The following is a 20,363-nucleotide window of genomic DNA, read 5'->3' as shown; positions in this document are numbered from 1 at the left end:
GTATATCAGAATTTCTGGCAGTCTGAAACTGTTGCTGGGATTGGTTGATTTTTCATTAATATAGCTATCACCCAATCACCTCAGAGTCAGACTGGACCTCTTCTGCAGCTGGATGAGATCCATCAAGTACTGTGGATTCACTGCTGTGTTCTGACATACCTGAAAATAAAATAGGTTTGGCATGAATTGATGGGAAAGGAGCTGGAATTTGCACTTAAAGAAACTGAAGTAGGCTTTCAGAAAACATTTTTTTTACAAGTTCTAATAAAGTAAAAAACCCTACCTCCCCCTTCTGATGACAACCAGGTCTTTAGCTCTCCAAAATCTAACCAAGAGTAGGAATGCCGTCTAGCAGAAGACAAAGCAACCTTCCCTGCAAAGGGAGCTGATTGCTACGTAAAACTCAGTAAGGCAACGTTCCTCAGCTGTTATTTACTGTTGCCTGCAATAATGCACTGACTCTATCTACCACTGCAAAGATCAGAAATTTGTTAAAACATTCATTTATACAAATGGTGTAAGTTTATATTGCTAATCCACCACTGAAACCTAGTGAGCTGTTCAGTCTGTTGTATCTAACTAGAAACAGAATCCCTTTCATTTTATTTACAAAAAACCCAACAAACAAAAAAATCCTGCAAACCAAGTCAGTAACACTGAGCACATGCAGAAGAAATCAAATTTGGTGAGTAGAGTGATCCTGAAAGATAAGTTACATACTTAAAATAGCTTAAATAAGAAAAAGACCTAAATTTGATTTCAAATGGCTGGCAACTACAGGTGATACTGCAATTCACTCATCTGTGAGAGGAGGAGACAACCAATCATCAAAAATTAAACAGTCTGACAGTGCTGAGCATCATCACATGACTTCATCTCATTAAGTTTTTCACCATTTTATTACCTTTTCAACCACATACCAGAGTAAGAAAAATTATAGAGATCACTATTTATATTGTATTTCAATTTCCTAAGTTACAAAACATTTAAGTTAAAGCAAATAATAAGGTAAGCAGCTCACATGGCAAAGGAAATAAAATAAAGACAGAAAGGCTGAGACACAGAATTACCCAGCTCATTTTACACTGGATAACCTATTACTTTACTTTGGAAAACCAAATGTGTGAAGTAAGAGTTTGTTTTTAGAAAAACAATTTATTCAGGGATGTCACTGAATGAAGTCAGAATTTTCACTAACCAATGCAAAATTCCTTTTGAAGTAGCTAAGAAAGAAGCACAACTCCTTTATATGTCTTTTTCAGTTTTCTAGAGTTCTTTTGAATATGAAAGACCATAGAGTAAAAGTGCTGCTTTCCCACACAGTCCTGTCCAAATTCTGCTCATGTCTGAAAACAACCTTCATGCTTAATAGCTTATTTCCCAGTAGATCATGTATTTTAATTATAGACTACAAGAGTAAGCTCAATTTATGGGCACTGCTGGTTAAATAAGAAAAAAAGCTAAATTCATCTTGTAGTGCAGTCTCGAGTAAGACAATCTGAACCTCAGTTTGATCATATTAATGATCCTGGAGTTATGCTTGTACCTCATACACAAACTCACATACCATGGTAATGCTGCTTAAAACTATTGAGTGGGGGGAAAAAAAAAAAGGCAGCAAAAATATTTTCTTGATAGCCTCAGGAACTCTTAACAACCTTATCCAGAGGCATGAACAATCTCACAAACCCATGTAGAAGGCACTGCATATAGCCAAATAATTAAAATCCAAATTAATTCAGCATTTGTTTTACAACCTTCTCCCCACTAAATTTTTTGTATGATGTTCTACATGGGAAAACCCCCATGCTTGATCCATATTCTGATACCCATTTGAGCCCAAAACCCTGCCCTCATTCATTCCTGCCCCTCTGGACTTGTAATTCTACAAATCCACACAAACCGTGCACCAGAGTCGAACAGAGGATACTGAGAAACTTTCCCACCACATTAAACCCACATAAAATTTTAACCCTAGTCATTGTAAGTTCTGCCTGACATAAATAAAACAGCGCACTTTAATGCTCTGTGAGTCTCCAGATTAACCAAAGCATGGGCTCCCATTATGGTTTCAACTTCTACCAAAAGAGAAGAAAACAGGTGAGCAAGATAATGAATGCCTCAGCTTCCTTTTTTTTTTTTTCCCCCAATCTACTGTTCTCCTGTATTATCTATTCCTTACATTTTAATGGTGTGTACATATATAACTGGACTTGATTGTCTTTTCCAACCAAAACAATTCTATGGTTCTATATGTAAGTCAACTTCTACATGATTCAGACAGTTGTTTGGTTTTGCAGTTGCAGTGATCAAATGACATCCTACCTCAGCCCCACAAAAGAATGCTTCCATTACCTTTTCTAGAGAATCAACACTTTGATAACAAAGCCACTAATTGCAAATTAGTGCCACTAACAGGCTTCTTGTTACCACCATCATCAAGCATAAAAATGCACCTTTTAGAAACTGAAACTACTCAGATTGCAAGATAAAAGGCTGCAAGGGGGCTTCAGTTAAAAATGATTGAACAAAAATCTACTACAATCAACATACGAACTGCTTCTAGTTTGTAAGTATCACGTGCAACACCTGCTTGTCACACAACACCAAAGTGTTTCCATGTTTTGAGAACAGAAAGCCAGCTGCAAAATACAAATTGGAACACTTAAAACAGCGATTGTCAGGGTGTGGAGTAACTCCCAGGGGCATGAGATTCGTGTAGCATCTAAAGTTTTCTTCCTTCACCAACAAACTGATTTCCCCTTCTCTCTCTCGAAACCCCTTACACCCCGCTCGCTCTCTCCGGTTGCCCACAACTCCCCAGGGGTACGAACACTGCCATGAACCCCGCAGAGAAGCCAGGAGATAGGATAACCCCAGCCGTACCGCACTCCCGACCCTTCCGGCAGTATCACTCGCCCACTGCACGCTGGACGGCGGGGGCAGACCCCTGGTGGAACCGGCAAGGGTTTGAGAGCTGTCCTAAGGCCGTGACAAGGCCTAGCCACCCACTTCCCGCACCCACGGGCTGCCGGGGAAGCGGAGGCCGCTTTCACAGTCCGACACGTATGATGGGGCGGGGCGGGAGGTGAGGTGGGGCCCTCCTGGCCCCGCTGCAGGGACCCCCGCGCCAAGCTGGACTGGGGCGGGCCCGATCAGACCCGACCCCAGGGCCCAACGGCCCCCCTCGGCCTCACCCCGGCCCTCACCTGCCGGCGGCGCTGCAGCGGCCCCGGGGGCGTCGTGCCGAGGGGGAAGGGAGGACGGGACGGAGAGAGGAAGGGGGTGAGGGAGGAAGCCGGACGGGGTGGTGCCGCTGCCCCTTCTCCAGCTTTATTTTCTTCCTTCTCCGGTACCACCAGGAGCCGGAAGCGCTTGGCCGGAAAAGCAGCTGACGACGGCCTCGGCAGGGAGGCGCGGCGGGCAACGGCCTCTCTAGACTGTAGCGGGCGTGTCTATGGTCGCTGCCCCGCCGAGCTGTAGCCATAGCAACCAGAGCTGGGGCTGCCGCTCCTCACCCGCCGGCAGCGCCGCCTGCCTTGTCCTGCCTTGCCCTGCCCTGCCCTGCCTTGCCTTGCTCTGCGCTGCTCTGCCCTGCCCTGTCCTACCCGCGCATTGCCGTTGCTTGTATTTCACTGCCGCCTGGCGGGTGCCCTCGGGGGCGCCCAAAGGCTGGGAAGTGGTGGCATGGGGCTTCTCACCCCTCTCCGCTGGTTCCTCTCAGGGGAGCCTAGGGGTTCAGTGGTCACTGCAGTGGCTATGCTGGTCACTGCAGTGACGGCGTCGGCAAACAGCCCTCAGCGTGTGTGCGGGCAGGCGCTCCCCGTCAGGACTGAGGCGCTCTGCTGGGCCTGCGGCACCGCGCAGGCGGCGGCCCCTGGCTGAGGAGCCTGTTCCCGGGGCTGAGGCGCCTGCTCCCACACTGAGCGGCCCGCAGACTGAAGCTTCGTGACGCTGGCGTGTGTGCTAGCTGGAAGCAGGAGGCTATTTTAGCCTCTGCCAAGTGCCATGAGTGTGAGATCAGTGAGCGGCGCTTCAAAACGGGCCTCGTCGAAGGCGCCCGGAGCCGAACGCGCCAGAGCAGCAGCGCGCCCGCCCGGGGCTGGACGCGTGCGCCTGAAAGTGGGCGCTCTAGCATGGCAGAATCGTCGGGGAGTCATCTCTCTGAACCCGTAGTGAGGAGGAAAAAAAGCATATCCATACAGGAAAAAATTGACATCATAAGTGCTGTGGAGAGTGGCAAGAAAAAGGCAGATATCGCAGCCAAGTATGGCATAAAGAGGAATTCTTTGTCTTCAATTATGAAGAATAAAGAAAAAGTTTTGGAAGCCTTTGAATCTTTACGGTTTGATCCTAAGAGAAAAAGATTAAGGACTGCTTTTTATACCGACCTGGAGGAGGCATTAGTGAAGTGGTACAGAATTGCTCAGTGCTTGAATGTGCCAGTAAACGGTCCCATGTTGCGCCTCAAGGCTAATGATTTTGCCCAGAAGCTTGGACACAGTGATTTTAAATGCAGTAATGGCTGGCTCGATCGTTTCAAGTCAAGGTATGGTTTAGTTTTCAGAGCTCAGCTTGTAGAAACAGCTCCTACTGCTACAGTGGATGCTCCAAATCTTTGGTACCAAAATGTTCTTCCATATTATGAAAATGATTATCAGCCAAAAAGTGTGTTTTGTATACAGGAGACTGGATTGTTGTATCAGATGTTACCACATAACACGTTTGCATTTAAAGGGGAAACTTGTTCTGTAGGTAACCTAAGCAAAGAGAGAATAACTGTAGTGACGGGTACCAATATGGATGGCTCTGAGAAACTTCCTTTGCTTGTCATAGGAAAGATCAAAAGTTCACAGTTTCTCAAAGATGTGAAGTCACTACCTGTAGACTATGAAGCAAATGATACAGCATTGATGACTTCAGAAGTATTTGAACAGTGGATGCGTAAACTCGATGACAGATTTCAAGCACAGCATCGACAAGTAGTTATTTTTGTTGATTCTTTCTCTGCACACACAGCAGTGAAGAACCTGAAGTCTGTTGAATTAGTGTTCTCTCCTTCAGACTCTTCATGCATAGCTACAAAACAAGGGGTCATCAGAAGTCTGAAGGTTAAATACAGGCACTGTCTTATCAAGAGATTCATTGACTGTGTAAAAGGTAATAAAGAGTTTATGCTGACTCTTCTTGATGCAATTGAGATGCTGAACCTGTGCTGGAGGAAAATAACACCAGAGACTATTGTAAAAAGCTATGGTGAAGCAGGATTCAAATTAGAAACCAACACAAATGGTAATGACACAGAGACTGAAAGCGATTTTGATTTGATTGCACATGCACAGGCAGCTGGAGTGGAGTTTCCAGAAGGTTTATCTTTTGAAGAATACACAGCTTTAGATGACGACTTGATAACTTGCAAAATGCCAGCAAATAATGAAACAATGTGCATCAAAGAAAGCGTAGTGGATAATGCTGAGATATTTGTGGGTGATGAAGAAGAGGATGAAGATGCTCAATTTCAAGTTGCTGAACAGCCTTCACCATCAAAAAATGAGGCTTTGAGTGCTTTAGATACTCTTAGAAAGTTTCTCAGAAGTCAAGACGCAAATGATTCTCTTCATGATTCCCTATCTGACCTGGAGAACTTTATTGAAAATGTAGCATGTAAATAGATATTTTAGCAAAGTGTGAAAGCTTGTACCTGGGGAAAAAAATAAATAAATTATTTGTGTAAGTAAACAAAACCAGGCAGTTTAATGAGTGTTGCTGCAATGTTCTCAGATGCCTAGATATAAGGGAATTTGAAATTAAGAAAAAAGGCTGTGAACTGCAGTTTCCCATGAAATCAGGAGGAAAGAACACAGACTTTGGGGTGGAGACAGAAAATTAGTTGAATCTTTAAAATGATAACTGTAGTAAGTGCATTGAAAGCAAGAACAATTCCTTGAGCAGTTAGGTGCACTCATGAACTGATGCCCCCTTGGAATTCTTTCTTCAAGACATTAGCACGGCTTCACATTAATAATTTCACTGATGTCTGTGGCATTACTGAGGGTGAACCAGGATATATTTATCAGGTTGGTGCTTTTGATACTTAAAAAAAAAAAAAAGCATGTAACAGTGATTACATGCTTAAGTTCTGACAACTAAGGGGGTTTTAATTTTTGATTACATTTGGTTTTGCCTTGTTCAAGAATTCTGGCCATAGTTTATTCTTGCAGCAAATGATGAACAACAGAAAGTTAGCAGCTTTGGGTGTATTTTTTTTGTTAAAAACTCCTCACATGTGACTACACACAAATGGCATAACCATTTATCAGGGAGTCAAAAGACAAACCTTCTCTGAAGAGGTCAAAAAGGAAGGTCTTTCTCTCTCTTTTAGCCTTTTTGGTATTTGGATTTGATGTAGGTCCTTTTGTGCAACTCCATGTGTTACTATAGTAAATACAGAGAAAAATCTTACATAGTAACTGCACTCAAAAGCTTACTGAACTTATTATTGACTGTAACTTGAAGGCTTTGCTGTAGGATTCAGTGCACCAGTGTGGTTTATTCTTGTAAGTACTACTAACAGAGCTGTGGGTTGCATGAATGCTGTGTGAAGCTGAGTAAATCACAGTACATTTACTCATCTTCAACGATGCATGTCAAGCATTGAAATCGTGTGAGAGTCCAAACTCTCAATGTATGCGAGACAGGCTGCTTGTGACTTTTTTCAAACCCTGTTTCTGTACTTATCCATTTTTATTTTTCTGAAAGTTAGAGATAGGCATTTTTCTAATTAAAATTATTTGGTGGAAGCCCTTTAGGAAACCTGTGTAATAAACAATCTATTATGGTGCCTATGATTAAACCATGAGCAACAATCTCTTGCTTATTTGAGTCTTACATTTTGGAGGACAGTTTATCCATTTGTGAAAGCATTTCAGAAAATAGAACAAATTGTTGGAGAAGTGAAGTCTTTGCTAAGCTTGTTTGAGGTTCATATAAATGCCACAAAGCCCTGCAGATCATTTTCCTATGGTGATCTTTTGACTTTAAATCAATTTTTTTGTTTGCAAGAGCTTCTCCTACCAAAGGCAAGTTTAGGATAACGTTTCTGTCATCCATATAGTAGATGCATATATTGTTTAAGATTCGACTCCGTGTGGAGACCTCCAGGTAAAGAGATTTCCTGTTGCCTTCTAAAGAATTCTGAGTGTGAAATTGTTGCAGCTGAGTGAGAAAGACTTGCGCAAGTGGCAAATCCTGGTTAAGCAAGGGTTCAATCTAGATGTGTAATATTTGCAAGATAAGGCTTACAAAACCAGGAGATAGGAAATGATGTCATTAGCTGTTAAGGAAGCAAATTACTCGGTTCTGCATACTGTCATACTCCCTTGTGAAAACAGCAGGATGGATTTATGAATTTGGCCTGTACTTGGAAGGAGAATTGTGGAACTTGCTGTAAAAAAACCCAAACATATAACCCATTGAAATCCTGTAACTTTAGTGAATATGACTTTTCCCAGTCTCCTAGTTCATTCTGAGAAACCAAGCTAAAATGCAGTCACTGAAACTGGTTTTTTTTTTAGGTCAGACACTTTATATTCTAGCTCTATAGCTTTCAGGATTCTTTAGGAGCCCAAATATTGCTTTTCACTTGGTTGTATTTACAGTCAGATAGAGAACATGAAATCCATTCTGAAGGAAGCTTGTTGCCATTTCATGTGTTTGTTTACAGGGAGATGCAGACTCCTGAGATCCAAAATGCTAGCAGTGAAAAAGGATGTGGTACGCTATGTAAATGTTAGCCTTTTCAGCCTGTGTACACAGTTTGAGCTAGAGATTTGTTTACATTGTCTAGGTAAACTGTAGGGTGTCTGAGGTGGTATCTTTTGGAGGGAGGGGAAGACTATTGCTTTAGATTGCACTATGTTTATAAAGAAGAACCTTTTCTGCAGAAGGCAGGCTATTACGGCTGTCATTTGCTTTAATACTTCAAATATTAGGCTGAACAACTATATGCTTTTTTTTCTGTATACTTTTCCACTCTTTGCTATGCTTAGATAATAATTATGTGCTCGGATGCCAAGTCAGCCAGGTTGCTTTGAGTAACCCAAAATGACTTCTAGAAGTGAGAACTGAAAATACGAAGTTTTAAAAATAGAGCTGACTTCCAAACAAGGCCAAAACAGAAAAATGTATTTTGAAAGTATGTTTGATATAATCAAAAGAGTCCTCAGAATCATTCTAGAGACAAGCAATATGTAAAATTAATTATGCTTTTCAAAAGACGTTGCATTTGCAAATTTTAATAAATATTCTTAAATTACTAAATGAAGTGTTTCTGTTCTTTTTGTGTGGGTGTTACTGCTCTGTGTAGTGCTGGATACCTTTCAGATCTATGAAAATACATATCCTTTTAAAACTGTTCTTCAAAGGAAGGTTACTCGCCTCTAATGGAAAAAGGAAATAAACAAGCTTTTGCACCCTTGGGCAAAAACAAGAGAGGGGGGGAGTCAGAGATTTATGGGAGAGGAATTCCTACATGCTTGTCTCTGTCTCTGGAGAATTTCAAGGCCTGCCTGGACATGTTCCTGTGTGATCTGCTTTAGGTGATCCTGCTGTGGCAGAGAGGCTGAACTCCATGATCTTCAAACTCCCCTTCCAACCCCCACCATTCTGTGACTTCATGTATGCCTGAGATCTGTGACATTTTGATAGCTAAGTAACTGAGGGAGTAAATAAGTAAATGGTTTCTCATTATTAGGTAAATTCGAGAATTACAGTCTGAAACACACTGACATTTTAGTGATGTTAAGTTTTAACTGGAATATTTTCCTAAATGTAAAATAAATTATAACTTTAAGATATTAGTAAAATAGCTTCAAGACTTTTTTTAGTGGTTGTGTTCATTGCAGTGGCAGAGTGAATATCATCCTACTCACACTTAACTAAAACATGTGGCCTGTAGTGATAGGACAGGGGGCAATGGTTTTAGATTAGAGAAGAGTAGATTTAGATTGGATGTTAGGAACAAGTTCTTTACCATGAGGGTGGTGAAGTGCTGGAACAAGGTGCCCAGGAAGGCAGCTGAGGCCACATCTCTGGAGGTATTCATGGTCAGGCTTGACAACACTTTGGGCAATCTTGTCTACTTGAGGATGTCCCTGCTGACTGTGGGGGGGGATTGGTCTAGACGACCTTTGGAGGTCCCTTCCAACCCAAACCATTCTATGATTCTATGTGCTGACTGGGAGCGATATCATGCAGTGATAGCATTTCATGCTATTTTCTTCCTTTAATTTTAATGAAAAACGGTGCCTCCTGTTTTTTGAGAGGCTATTGTCAAAGGAAGATTTTGCAAAGTTCTTATTGGGAACTGAATTGGTGCTATCACCAGAGAAGAGTTCTTAAGCAAGGGAATCTGTACTTGCATCTAGATGTTTTAACATACCTGTTTTAGGGGTTCCTTCCTTGAAAATCCAAGTCCAGTCAAATTGTAAGCAAACAAATCTAATTAATTTTTGTGATGTGATGAGTGACAGTGAGATTCTGTCAATAGATCCATTAGTGATAGGAAAATTGTTGTGACAGATGAAAAGATAACAAATTTGTGTTTGATAGCTTGCTTTTGCACATTTCATTTATAATGGTAAAGCAGCATTGTACAGACACCACCTTTTGGCAAGCTGCTTTTCTCCTTACTCTCCCTATTTCTAATATTATCTTTTGCAGGTGGTATTTTTGAATCCTCTCATGTATCAGCTAGTATCACTGTCTTGGTACACGTGCTCATGATCTCAGGCCCTAATGTCTCCATTGCTGTATTTAGTGGCCTTCCCAAATTCTTGCTTCATTTAGCTGAGAACATGTAGTATGTCCATATTTCTTTTCATCTTCTCTTTTTTTTTTAGAGGCGGGTGAGCAGTGGTTTTTCCAGCAGTCACCCAGGATGTCTGAGAGAACTGGTAATAAAACATGTAATCTTTCACTTCTTTCAGGTGACGTCATTTATACCTTCTGCTAGTGGTCCTTTCTGATCTGTACTTTTGAGATTCTCCATTTGAAATTTAGTATCTTTGTCTAACCATTCCCTTTTCTTTCTTCCCTCCTCTTTTACTGGCCCCATCTAATGTTTAAACAACATTTGAAACACAATTTCCCCCCTTTTCATGATAGATGTCTGTTTTTCTTCTCCAAAATCAAATATCTAACTCTCTCTGAAGACAACCATTTTTTTACTTTCTATTTCACTTGGTGTTTTTTCATTATACTCTTAGAACAAAGATTATGTAATAATTTCAGGTATATTATTTTCCCTAAATGAACTTCTTTGCATCCCCCTCCCCCCATTCTTTATTCTTAGCACTTCAATGTCTTTCCTTTGTTTGAGCCTTTCTTTTGCACTGCTGATCACCAGCATGAATTTGGTTCATTTTTTAAGCTTGCAAAAACACAAACAAAACCTGCAAAGAAAGTGTTTGGGTTTATTGATTTGCATAGCTACCCATATTATAATGTTGCATAAAATAAATCAGATTGAAAGCCATCTTGAACATCAGCTAGTTTCTAACAAGTTTTTTTCCTTGGAATTTACTTTTTTTATTGTTGATTTTCACTATGACTTTTCCTGTTTCAATAATTGCATGTGATATTTCAGGTATTTATGCCCTATTTGCTTTTGTATCCAGCCCATATGGTCTGAAATCATGGAGCAAACCAGGTAATTATAAAAAAGAGGGTGGTGAATCCCCAGTCCACTGCCATTTCCCTGCAGGAACTCAAGGAGAGCTTGTCCATCAGGTAAAGCAGAGTTTTTATTCAAAACCAATATTGAGAGTCCTCTGAAAGTCCACATCCATACACAAATTAGCCACACAAATTTATACAAAAGATAACACCACAAGTTGTCTGAGTTTAGGATGGCAAGAAATTGCTGCCCATAATTCAGCTCCACTTAAAAATTAATTGACATGAGTTGATTTTTTTTTTTCCCCAGAGTTAACAAAACACAATCTATGTAAACTGTATCTCACTGCACTGCCCAGGGCTCGTCTAAGTTCAGTAAGCAAACAGAAATTTGCCTAGAGACAGGCAAGGCTGAAACAGCATTTTTGTATAAGAGCAACATTTCTGTGGAGTCTAGATGCTACAGGAAGAGTCAGATGAACTTGGAAATTGGCATGGTATTTCAGAAGTTATTGAGAGACACCTTGTAGTACAGGCTGGGGAACTGTTTTTGAGAAGCTGGCTTGATTAATATAAATTTTACTGCTCTGAAAAAAAACAAGTGGCAAGGAGCATTGTATGTATGTTCAACACATGGCACAGACAAACATTACAATTCAAATTCTGTCAGAGACAGTTGCCTGTAAGAGCTCAGTTGCCTGCAAGAGCTGAGGATGGTCAGACTCAGTGCATTATATGGTGAGTGTCTGCAGAGAAGCAGGAGCCGGCCTGGCATATGCTGTAGACATGCAACAGCAAGACAAAAAAGACAAATACAGGCAGACAGCTACAGACTCTCGGCCCCACTTGCTGAATGACTGTAAAGGACTGTCTTTTGCCCCATCTTAACAGCTTTCCCATTGCCAACCCATTTTTTTCCAAAAGCTAAAGAAATCATCTTATGAACTGAAAGAGATTTAAGATCTGATAATTTCTCACCGATTTGGCAATGTCGTACTTCATACCCTTGTAGTGTGTAGAAGTTGGCAGCAGAAACCAGAACTACAAAAGGTAAAACTGAATGAAGCTTGCAGGTTTTTATGTTCCAGTCTCACCTGGCCTTTACTCAGCTCATGTTGAGTAACGTGCCTAAAATCATAGAGTTCTAAAATTTGTCAAAATGTAATTTAATGACAGCAGATTGCCCACTAGAGCTAACAGGAGAGTATTTGGCAGTCTTAATGCTTGAATGGTTAGAAACTGCCTTGCAGTTTAATCTTAAATATTCATGTTTAAATAGCTTTATGAAATCAAAAGAATTTGATCATTCCCTAACAATACCTCCACCATTATTTACACCCAGCCTTAATGCACATGTCAAACTCCAAACTTGTATTCCTCTTTTAAATGCCTGCATTCTCAGTGCTGATCTGTTGAGGACTAATACTGGGATGGCAGATAGCATCCTGCACGATGAGATTGTATGAAATTTACATTAATGTAAGCTTCCTAAGGGATTATTTAGAATGGGGATTAGGGAGCTTTATGAATTGAAAACTTCCTTCAGATTCCTTCATCCTCTCACCTAATCTCACAGAGGGGAGAACCCCATGGCTTGTACAGGGAGTACTTTGAACAGCCTTCTTTGTGGGGAGTTCCGCTGGTGTTCACCAACATGTTATTCTGAAGGAATTAGGGGGAAATTTTGCAACGTATGGAAAACAGCCCTTACGCTCTAGCCTGTGAGAAGTGTAACTGCTGCTCTGTCTCCTGGGTGGGTTGAGCCAGCCTCTTACTAGAGTGATGACTCCTCAGGCAAAGTGCATATTTGTGAGATTACATCTTCCAAAAGCAGAAATGCAGGTACTGATTTGCTTTTCATCATTCATCATGGACTCTCCTTCCTTTCTGCCATTCCAGATCCTCAGAGATTCAAAACTCCCTGTCAGCCACCTGCCTGATCTGATCCAGGCCCCCAGTTTGGAAACCTGGGATAGTTCTGTGCTGTCCACCTGCCTGATTTACAGGCTTTAAATATAGTGCCTATATTTGGCAGGCATCTTTTAGCTTATTTTGAGTATAGATATTTGCCATCTCTAAAAGTGTTTCCAGCTCTAACGGGAAAAGAATGAGTTGTGGACCTCAAATGAACTCCACATTTCTCTCTGTAGAGCTACAATTAATAGACTTTGTACCATGCAAAGATCTGCCCATGCTGACTTTGAAGGGGACTGTAGACTCAGGCTGTGTGTGGAATGACACTTGAAGACATGGTAGAAGACATAAATCTTTGGATTAAGTACTCAGAACCAAAAAGTATTGAGAGGAGTTAAACATCCACTTCTAGGAAGCCTCTACTTCCTGTAGGATCCTATCTACAATTCTTTCCATTGTGGGTTTTATTACCAGCCATTAGCACTGACCTCATTTGATGGTTCTGCCTGTAACTGGACAAATGCCATTCTCACAGGATTTTAATATTAATTACCTCATACACAGGGTACACCTAAGTATAAAAATAGTACCTCCTGAGAGTAGATCAATCTTCAGGGAGCAGCATATAGGAAATGTAGCAGCCTGTCAGACCCAGGGACTTCTTACTTCACACCATGCTTGGTGCATCTACACTTATGCAGGACTGTGACTATGGCATGGAGAGACAGAAAAGGAGACATAGGAATTAAGGGATATTGGTTTGTATTCTGCTACTAGGATATGTAATTGGGCTGCTAGCTCATAGTGAAGTATATTTCACTGTCACAGAACTCTACAGCAACCAAAAATATATCTAATGAAGGTTTGCCAACTTGCACTGATGTCACAGATATTGGTCAAAACATGGATCCACCTGAAAATGAGCTACAGCATACATAACCCAGCTGTTTGGAAAACATTTCTCCCCGTACCAGACTCAACCGGGACAAAGAGGACATGGACATAGACTGCTGCCTGTATCTTAGCAAATTCAGTGCTTCTACAATTTATACAAATTCATGAGGCTGCACTAACTGGCATTTTGGTAAGCTCAGCACTCATACAATTTAATCAAATTCTTACGGTTTCACTATGTATTGCAACTGAAACAGGAAGCCATTCTGTATATTCAGACACAATGAAGAGAATGACCACATGAAATTATTTAACTGTGTAGTAAACCAGTTACTTCACACATGTAATAACTCAGCATAGTTTCTTAAGAGGAATGAAAGGCAGAGAGAGAGAAACAAAAATAAATTATCAGAAAAGACATAAGGCAAAAATTTTGATTCTTTTTCTTGTAGTACTACAGACAGAAAAACTGAACTGAAAGTTAAACACATGGTGCTGAGAAGTGGAAATTTCTGCCTTAACTCCACTCAACATATTCCTTCCTGGGCTGCGACTGATGGCAAGTTAGTGTATTTATCATGTGCATACAAGTAAGCCTCTTGTTTGTATACACATAATAAATACAAGCTCTTTACAGACTAACACACTTTTTCTCTTAATATCTGTCTGGTTTTCAGCTGGATGCCATCTCTTTGCTTCTGCTGGGACTATTTACATACTTAAACATGTGTACAACTTCTGCAGAGCTGGACTAAGACAGGACTGGAGGCTGCCTCCATGATTTTAGAGTGGCTCATAAAACTAGAATAAAATTGGTCTCTTGGGTTAGATCCTTTAAAGATATTTAAATGACCAACTAGGAAACGATACTTTTTCAAAGTATCTGGAAACTAAAGATGACCCAGATCAGATAGCCATACTCTTGACAGTGTACTATTTGCAATTTTAGTTATTTGAGTAGCTTTAAAAAAGCTCATCTTTAATGTTTGTTTAGAGTCTGAACTCTGTATTAACAATTTGTAAAGTTCTGTAATTACAGTGAAAATATGCAAAGGAAAAATAAGAGAGTCTTTTAATTTAAGAATAGAGAAAGGGACTTACATGGGAGGATCAAATGAGAGCTGCCACAACCTAAAAAAGCATCAAGCAACATTTAAGCAACATTATTGCAGGACATCAAAGTTTATCTTCAGATACTTAAGGTGTGTCTGGAAAAATCTCACATTACAGTTCAGATGTGCTGGTGTGTTTTTTTATAGCTGCATATTACCCAAAATTGTGCTTTCGAGATTTTATTCTCTTCTTACAGTCAGATTTTATTCTCTTCAAACAGTCAGCTGAGGCACCCTACAAATAAAAACAGAAGACATGGAAAAAAAAATAAATCAAATTTACTTTCCCTCAAGTACCTGGTTTTTCTACTCTTCATTTTACTAAATTCACCAGTGATTACACCCACTTCACGTTTATGTTTGGTTTTCAATCCTTTCCTTCATAAATCTCACTTTGCATTATCTCTCTAAGAGAGATGCTTCAGCCTCTATAGAGTGCTGTGGGGTTTTTTTTTGAGCCAGATCGTAAGCTAACACTGACTTGAAAGTGACACCTAATGAGTAGGTGCCTTCGTGTAAGACATGCAGTACTGACATTTTATGTGAAGATACCTCACTGGCTAATGGCTTTTTCTCCCATTTATGTGGCTGACTGCACGTCTATTAACTGAGCCTCACATGAAAGCCTGTGACCAGACAAGGCTCTGATCCTTGCACCAGACACTCAGGCACTGTCACTTCTCCATGAGCAGTTACAGAGCATTTCCATTCTCTGAAGTGTTTTTCCAAATTGCACAGATACTTTTTTTAGCATTTCAGTTTCATTGTCAGTCCTGTATCTGTCTGTACTGTGAGGTCTGCTTCCCTCCTGTGCCTGCACAGTCATTTCCATACTAAAAGGCTTTATTCCTGATCCTGGAGAATGAAGTCAGCTCCTGCCCTGAACAGGCAATTGAGCACTCACATCCTGTTGTGAGGTATCTCAAGCAATTTGTTCATCCTAGCTTATTACATGCCTCTACTTTCGGGGTCCTATTCTGGTCAAACATCTTCCCAAACTTCTGATGAGGAATGGAGGAGGACCCTACCCTCTCCTGTCAACAGAATTGCAGCTCCTCAGTGAACCACTTGTTCTTTAAACTATTTTATCTTGGACCAAATATGCACTTACAGTATGAGTTTGGGGTATACTGCAACCCTGTTTCCATAATTATTTTCAAAGAATGAGACAAACCTTTAGCTCAGCTGCTCAGCAAAGTGAGAGCCTGATTTATTCATACATAAAAGATCAGGAAAGTGACCCCACTGGCCCACCCATCTAGGTTTTCCATGTCAAAACAGACAATTTGGGGGGCAGAAAAGGGCAAGGCCACAGCTCAGAAGTTGCAAAGTTAAGATCGAGCCCTTATTTAGCTGCTGAAGGGGACATGAAGCTGGTAGTGCTGAGCTAAGTACAGGTTTTCCCTAAGAACAAACCCCAAAGCTGTACTTTAGGCTGTTCAAACCATTGTTATCCCAGCTGCATTGAAACAAAGACAGAGCTCATGGAGTCTCACCTCAATTTCAGTGGGAGGATTCCTGTAAGATCGTGCCTGGGTGAAGGATTTTGTGGGCAAACCGTGCACCAGGCTAGATGGAGGCACTGCCTATGTCACATAGTAGATGGAGGCACTACCTATGTCACATAGTAGAGCTGTATTTCTCTAGCTGTCAAATAACAAGATGACTTTGCTGCCCAGACACCATCCTTTTAGAAGTGCAGCTTTCAGCTGTGGGTTTTGCCTGAAGTAAAGCTGAGCCCTTAGAAAACAGTATATTTCAAAGCAAAATACAGGCATCATATTTTTCTTTCATTTTTTATTTTTTTCCTTCATTTTACACAAGTTACAAATAACTTCAGAAGCTTTTGAAATGGGAAGAATTTATAATACATGTACTGCTGCCCAAAAAATGAGTAGAACTGAAGTGTCCAGCTACACTTCAACATAAGTCTGCCGGTGCTCTAGCTGGACCCTGCAGTCTTCTTTATTTGAGAGATTTTGGGTTTTTTTTAATGTTAGAAATATCTCTTTGATTCAATTTTTCTTTTTGTTAAAGGAAACCTGCATACAAACATCTGCACTATTTCCAGGTATCGTTTTGTGTTTTCTTTCTGTTCCTGCTGAAGTCTCTAAATTACTATAGCCATGATTTAACAGCCTGTTTTGTGTGTGAGGAAGAAAATAAAGAAAAAAGACAATAAAAGAAAGCAGAAATTTACAAGCCCAGTTAAGCAAAGAGACACTTAAAACTGGCAGGTACGCAGTTTTATGCTTTTATTGTCATTCTCATTTGTGTTATTTTATGATATGCAGTTAAGGGCAATATCTCATTGCTATAAACATTGTTCTAATTTTGTGGCATGGGTTTCAAAAAAGCATAAACCCTTTTCTTGAGCACCTCTGTGGCTGAAATAAAATGTGATTTGTCTTTTCATATGATTCAGAACTGAGAGAGTTTACTGGAGAGAGCGCTTTATCTCTGCAACTCACTCAGCTTGCTCTGAAACAAGTGTAACCATGGATGTAGTTCCAGACGCATGTGAAGCTTATACACAGGGATGCTGTGGAACGTAGCCTTAATTCTCGCGTCTTACTTATCTCAGAAGCCTGCTGAAGCAGCATCATAGCCAGTGTGCAGGTAGCTTGAGAAGATCCCTATGGGCTTTGCACACCCTCCTTTGCCTTGGGAACTTTTTTTTTTTCCCTTTTTATGGTGCAGTGTGTTATGACACAGTGAGATTCCCATTCTTTCACAGTGACTCGTGAGAAACTTGTATCTGTACTTTCCCAACATATGTCATAGGCAGAAAAAAGTCATTAAGGGACTAGCAAAGCTCAACTGATGCTAGCCCTTGCCTGCACTTCAGAGCAGGCAGATTAGCTGCTGACATCTGCAGCAGACTAGCTGCACTAGGAGGAGTTTCTAATGGAAGTCCTGTAAGTAAAAAAACAACTTGCTTCATCAGTCTCAAATGTTTAGTTGTTGTTATTAGAGTTTTCCTGTGAAAAAAAAGGAACAAGAAGAGTGTGGCTGCAGCATTACAAAACATTTGTGGGTTTATGACAATGTCACACTGATGACATCCTCCATGACAAAAACCCTTCTCTGATTAGGGAAGAACACTAGCAAATAGCCTAGCTAGGTGGTCAGAAATACCTTTGATATTACAAAAGACAGTACCAAAAGCATCCATAGGCATTTTCCAGCTGGATAACATACACCAAAACCACTCCCAAAATGTAGTTATCTCACCTGTGAAAAGATATTTCCTTTTGCTAAAGTTCATTGTGGATCCTAGTAAATACAGTAAACCATATGAAATCAGTTACAATCTACCTCTTACAAAAATAATCTGTGCCTGAAGCCACCTGGGTTTCCAAATACACAAATTTGTTTGCAGCAAGGTTGTCATTATAGTTCTTGGTTTCCACATTTCTACTGTGAAAAGAGAAGCTTGCAGCTGAAGGCAACAACCACAGCAAAGATACGAATCTTTTGCAAAAGGAAGCCTGTTGGGAGTGCTTCAGGGGAGCATGATTGCAGCACTGGTGGGGCTGGACCGAGGTAACTGCCCTTCCATGACGGTCCAATTCATCATCTTCGAAAATACCTTGCTCCTATTGCTCTACCTCAGATGCATTTCTCAGATGCATTTCTATCACTCCAAAAGTCTTCATTAAAATATAACGTGACACAGTCACATTTCATGAACTTTAATTTGCCTTAGAAATCATTAATTTGGTACACACCAGTGGGTGGTTATCTTGCTGTCAAGGGGCAGTGATGAGTTGTTAGCTGAATGCGTGTCAAAAATAGTCGGTGGGAATCTGAGTGGGAAATTCTACAAGCTATGTAGAAGGATTGTAAGGGAAAAGAGGGAAAGATATAAGCCTTGTACATTAGAAATAGATGAAAATGCATCAGAGATACAAACAAAAAAATTCCTCTTTTCCTTTCCAGTCTTTCAACCTAGGCTCATGTTAAGGGTGAATGACCTGCACTAAGTCTGCAGAATGGGGCAAAATAGTCAAATATGCACAGCAAGATAAACCAGGAGAGCATGTTTGCAGCCCATGTGATATAAGAAAGACTGAGCAGCAAACTTGGGAAAGAGATGGGGAAAACAAATTTTTTATCATTGAAGTGATAAAAATACTGTTAAAAAGTACTACTTTACCTACTTCTGACTAAAGTTGGGGAAAATCTGAGGCTGGACAGTAGTAACCGCCTTAAGAGCTGAGTCTATGCTCATGAAAACACTGCCTTTGCTGGACTAGACAAAGCTATGGTGCCATTGAGCACATTTGAGATGCCTGGGTAGCCTCAATTTTGGGGCTTTTATAACTCAAAGTATCTATATCAATTGGTCACTGTTACTAATACTTGGAACTTCTGTCATCTAAGTGCCGGGTTCTACAGCTTGTCCACAGCAACCTCATGCAGTGCTACAGGCTGGGGTCAGAGTGGCTGGGGAGCGGCCAGGCAGAAAGGGACCTGGGGGTACTGGTTGATAGTAGGCTGAACATGAGCCGGCAGTGTGCCCAGGTGGCCAAGGGGGCCAATGGCATCCTGGCCTGGATCAGGAATAGTGTGGCCAGTAGGAGCAAGGAAGTCATTGTGCCCCTGTACTCAGCACTGATTAGGCCACACCTTGAGTCCTGTGTCCAGTTCTGGGCCCCTCAGTTTAGGAAAGATGTTGACTTGCTGGAACGTGTCCAGAGAAGGGCAACAAAGCTGGTGAGGGGTTTAGAGCACAAGCCCTATGAGGAGAGGCTGAGGGAGCTGGGGTTGCTTAGCCTGGAGAAGAGGAGGCTCAGAGGAGACCTTATTGCTGTCTACAACTACCTGAAGGGAGGTTGTAGCAAGGCAACCAGCACCAGAACAAGAGGACACAGTCTCAAGATGCACCAGGGGAGGTTTCCAACCTTAGTGATACTGTGATACTGTGATACTGTTAGGAAGAAGTTCTTCACAGAAAGAGTGATTTGTCATTCGAATGTGCTGTCCAGGGTGGTGGCGGAGTCACCATCACTGGAAGATGTTTAAAAGAGACTGGATGAGGCACTTGGTGCCATGGTTTAGTTGATTAGATGGTGTTGGGTGATAGGTTGGATTTGATGATCTCGAAGGTCTTTTCCAACCTGGTCTATTCTATTCTATTCTATTCTATTCTATTCTATTCTATTCTATTCTATTCTATTCTATTCTATTGTGTTAAGGAAAAAAAAAATTAGCTGAAGAGGTAGAGCAACAATTGGTTACTTCAGCAGCTCCCACCAATCTGAATAGACAAACTCATCAACACTGGCTTCAGCTAATTCACCAGATTTAGATGCATATAGCAAGGAACTGAAAATGTTTGGTTTCATGTTGAGCTCTCCATTGCACTTTTCAAGTGACAGGTGAAACACAGAAGCCCCTAGTCAACCCTTTCATGTTTCTGAGTGGGAAATGGTGGGGCAGTGGGGACAGAGGATTGGGCAATGTGGGAGAGGCACAGCTATGCCTTATGTTCTGTATGCCCAGACAGAAACCACTGGGGCAGAGGAGAGAAAATCAAAAGGAGGGAGGAAGGTAGGAGAGACTGACTTGTCCCCTTGCCAGCTCTGTGGCACTGTTGATCCTCATGCCAGGCACTGCATCCTGCTGGAGCTCATGACCTTCTATGCCCTATCATACACAGCCATTGTCACACTGGTGTCTAAGTATTTTGCAGGTAAGCCACCTGCTCCTATCAACAAATTATGTGTTTTTCTGCTTTTTCCTCTTTCCCATCTCAAAACAGTC

At 41.2% G+C, this 20,363-nt stretch overlaps 2 protein-coding genes across 7 annotated transcripts in view; one reads left to right on the top strand and one right to left on the bottom strand.

The window, feature by feature from the left end:
* ARFIP1 (ADP ribosylation factor interacting protein 1) overlaps positions 1 to 3,444 on the bottom strand; it is a 38,853-nt gene extending 35,409 nt beyond the window's left edge. For 3 of the 6 annotated variants that reach the window (XM_054165230.1, XM_054165244.1, XM_054165236.1), the window contains exons 1-2: positions 3,210 to 3,444; positions 80 to 159 (exon numbers count right to left, since the gene is read on the bottom strand). In XM_054165230.1, the coding sequence (XP_054021205.1) occupies positions 80 to 157 (78 nt within the window). In that variant the 5' untranslated portion in view covers positions 158 to 159; positions 3,210 to 3,444. The remainder of the gene's footprint in view (positions 1 to 79; positions 160 to 3,209) is intronic. The other 3 variants (XM_054165254.1, XM_054165259.1, XM_054165250.1) reach the window with 3 other exon arrangements.
* A 692-nt stretch (positions 3,445 to 4,136) lies between these two features.
* TIGD4 (tigger transposable element derived 4) lies at positions 4,137 to 5,672 on the top strand. The gene has a single exon (XM_009898263.2). It carries the CDS (start codon positions 4,137 to 4,139, stop codon positions 5,670 to 5,672), a length of 1,536 nt encoding a protein of 511 aa, XP_009896565.2.
* The last annotated feature ends 14,691 nt before the right edge of the window (positions 5,673 to 20,363 follow it).

Source organism: Dryobates pubescens, chromosome 1 (genome assembly GCF_014839835.1).
Source record: "Dryobates pubescens isolate bDryPub1 chromosome 1, bDryPub1.pri, whole genome shotgun sequence".
Classification (NCBI taxonomy): Eukaryota; Metazoa; Chordata; class Aves; order Piciformes; family Picidae; genus Dryobates; species Dryobates pubescens.
The sequence above is the reverse complement of the archived record's forward strand: the minus strand, read 5'-3'. Positions and strand labels throughout refer to the sequence as shown.

What these genes read in the sequence shown, in the direction of transcription:
- TIGD4 (XM_009898263.2), top strand. Translation starts at nt 4,137, where the DNA reads ATGGCAGAATCGTCGGGGAGTCATCTCTCTGAACCCGTAGTGAGGAGG.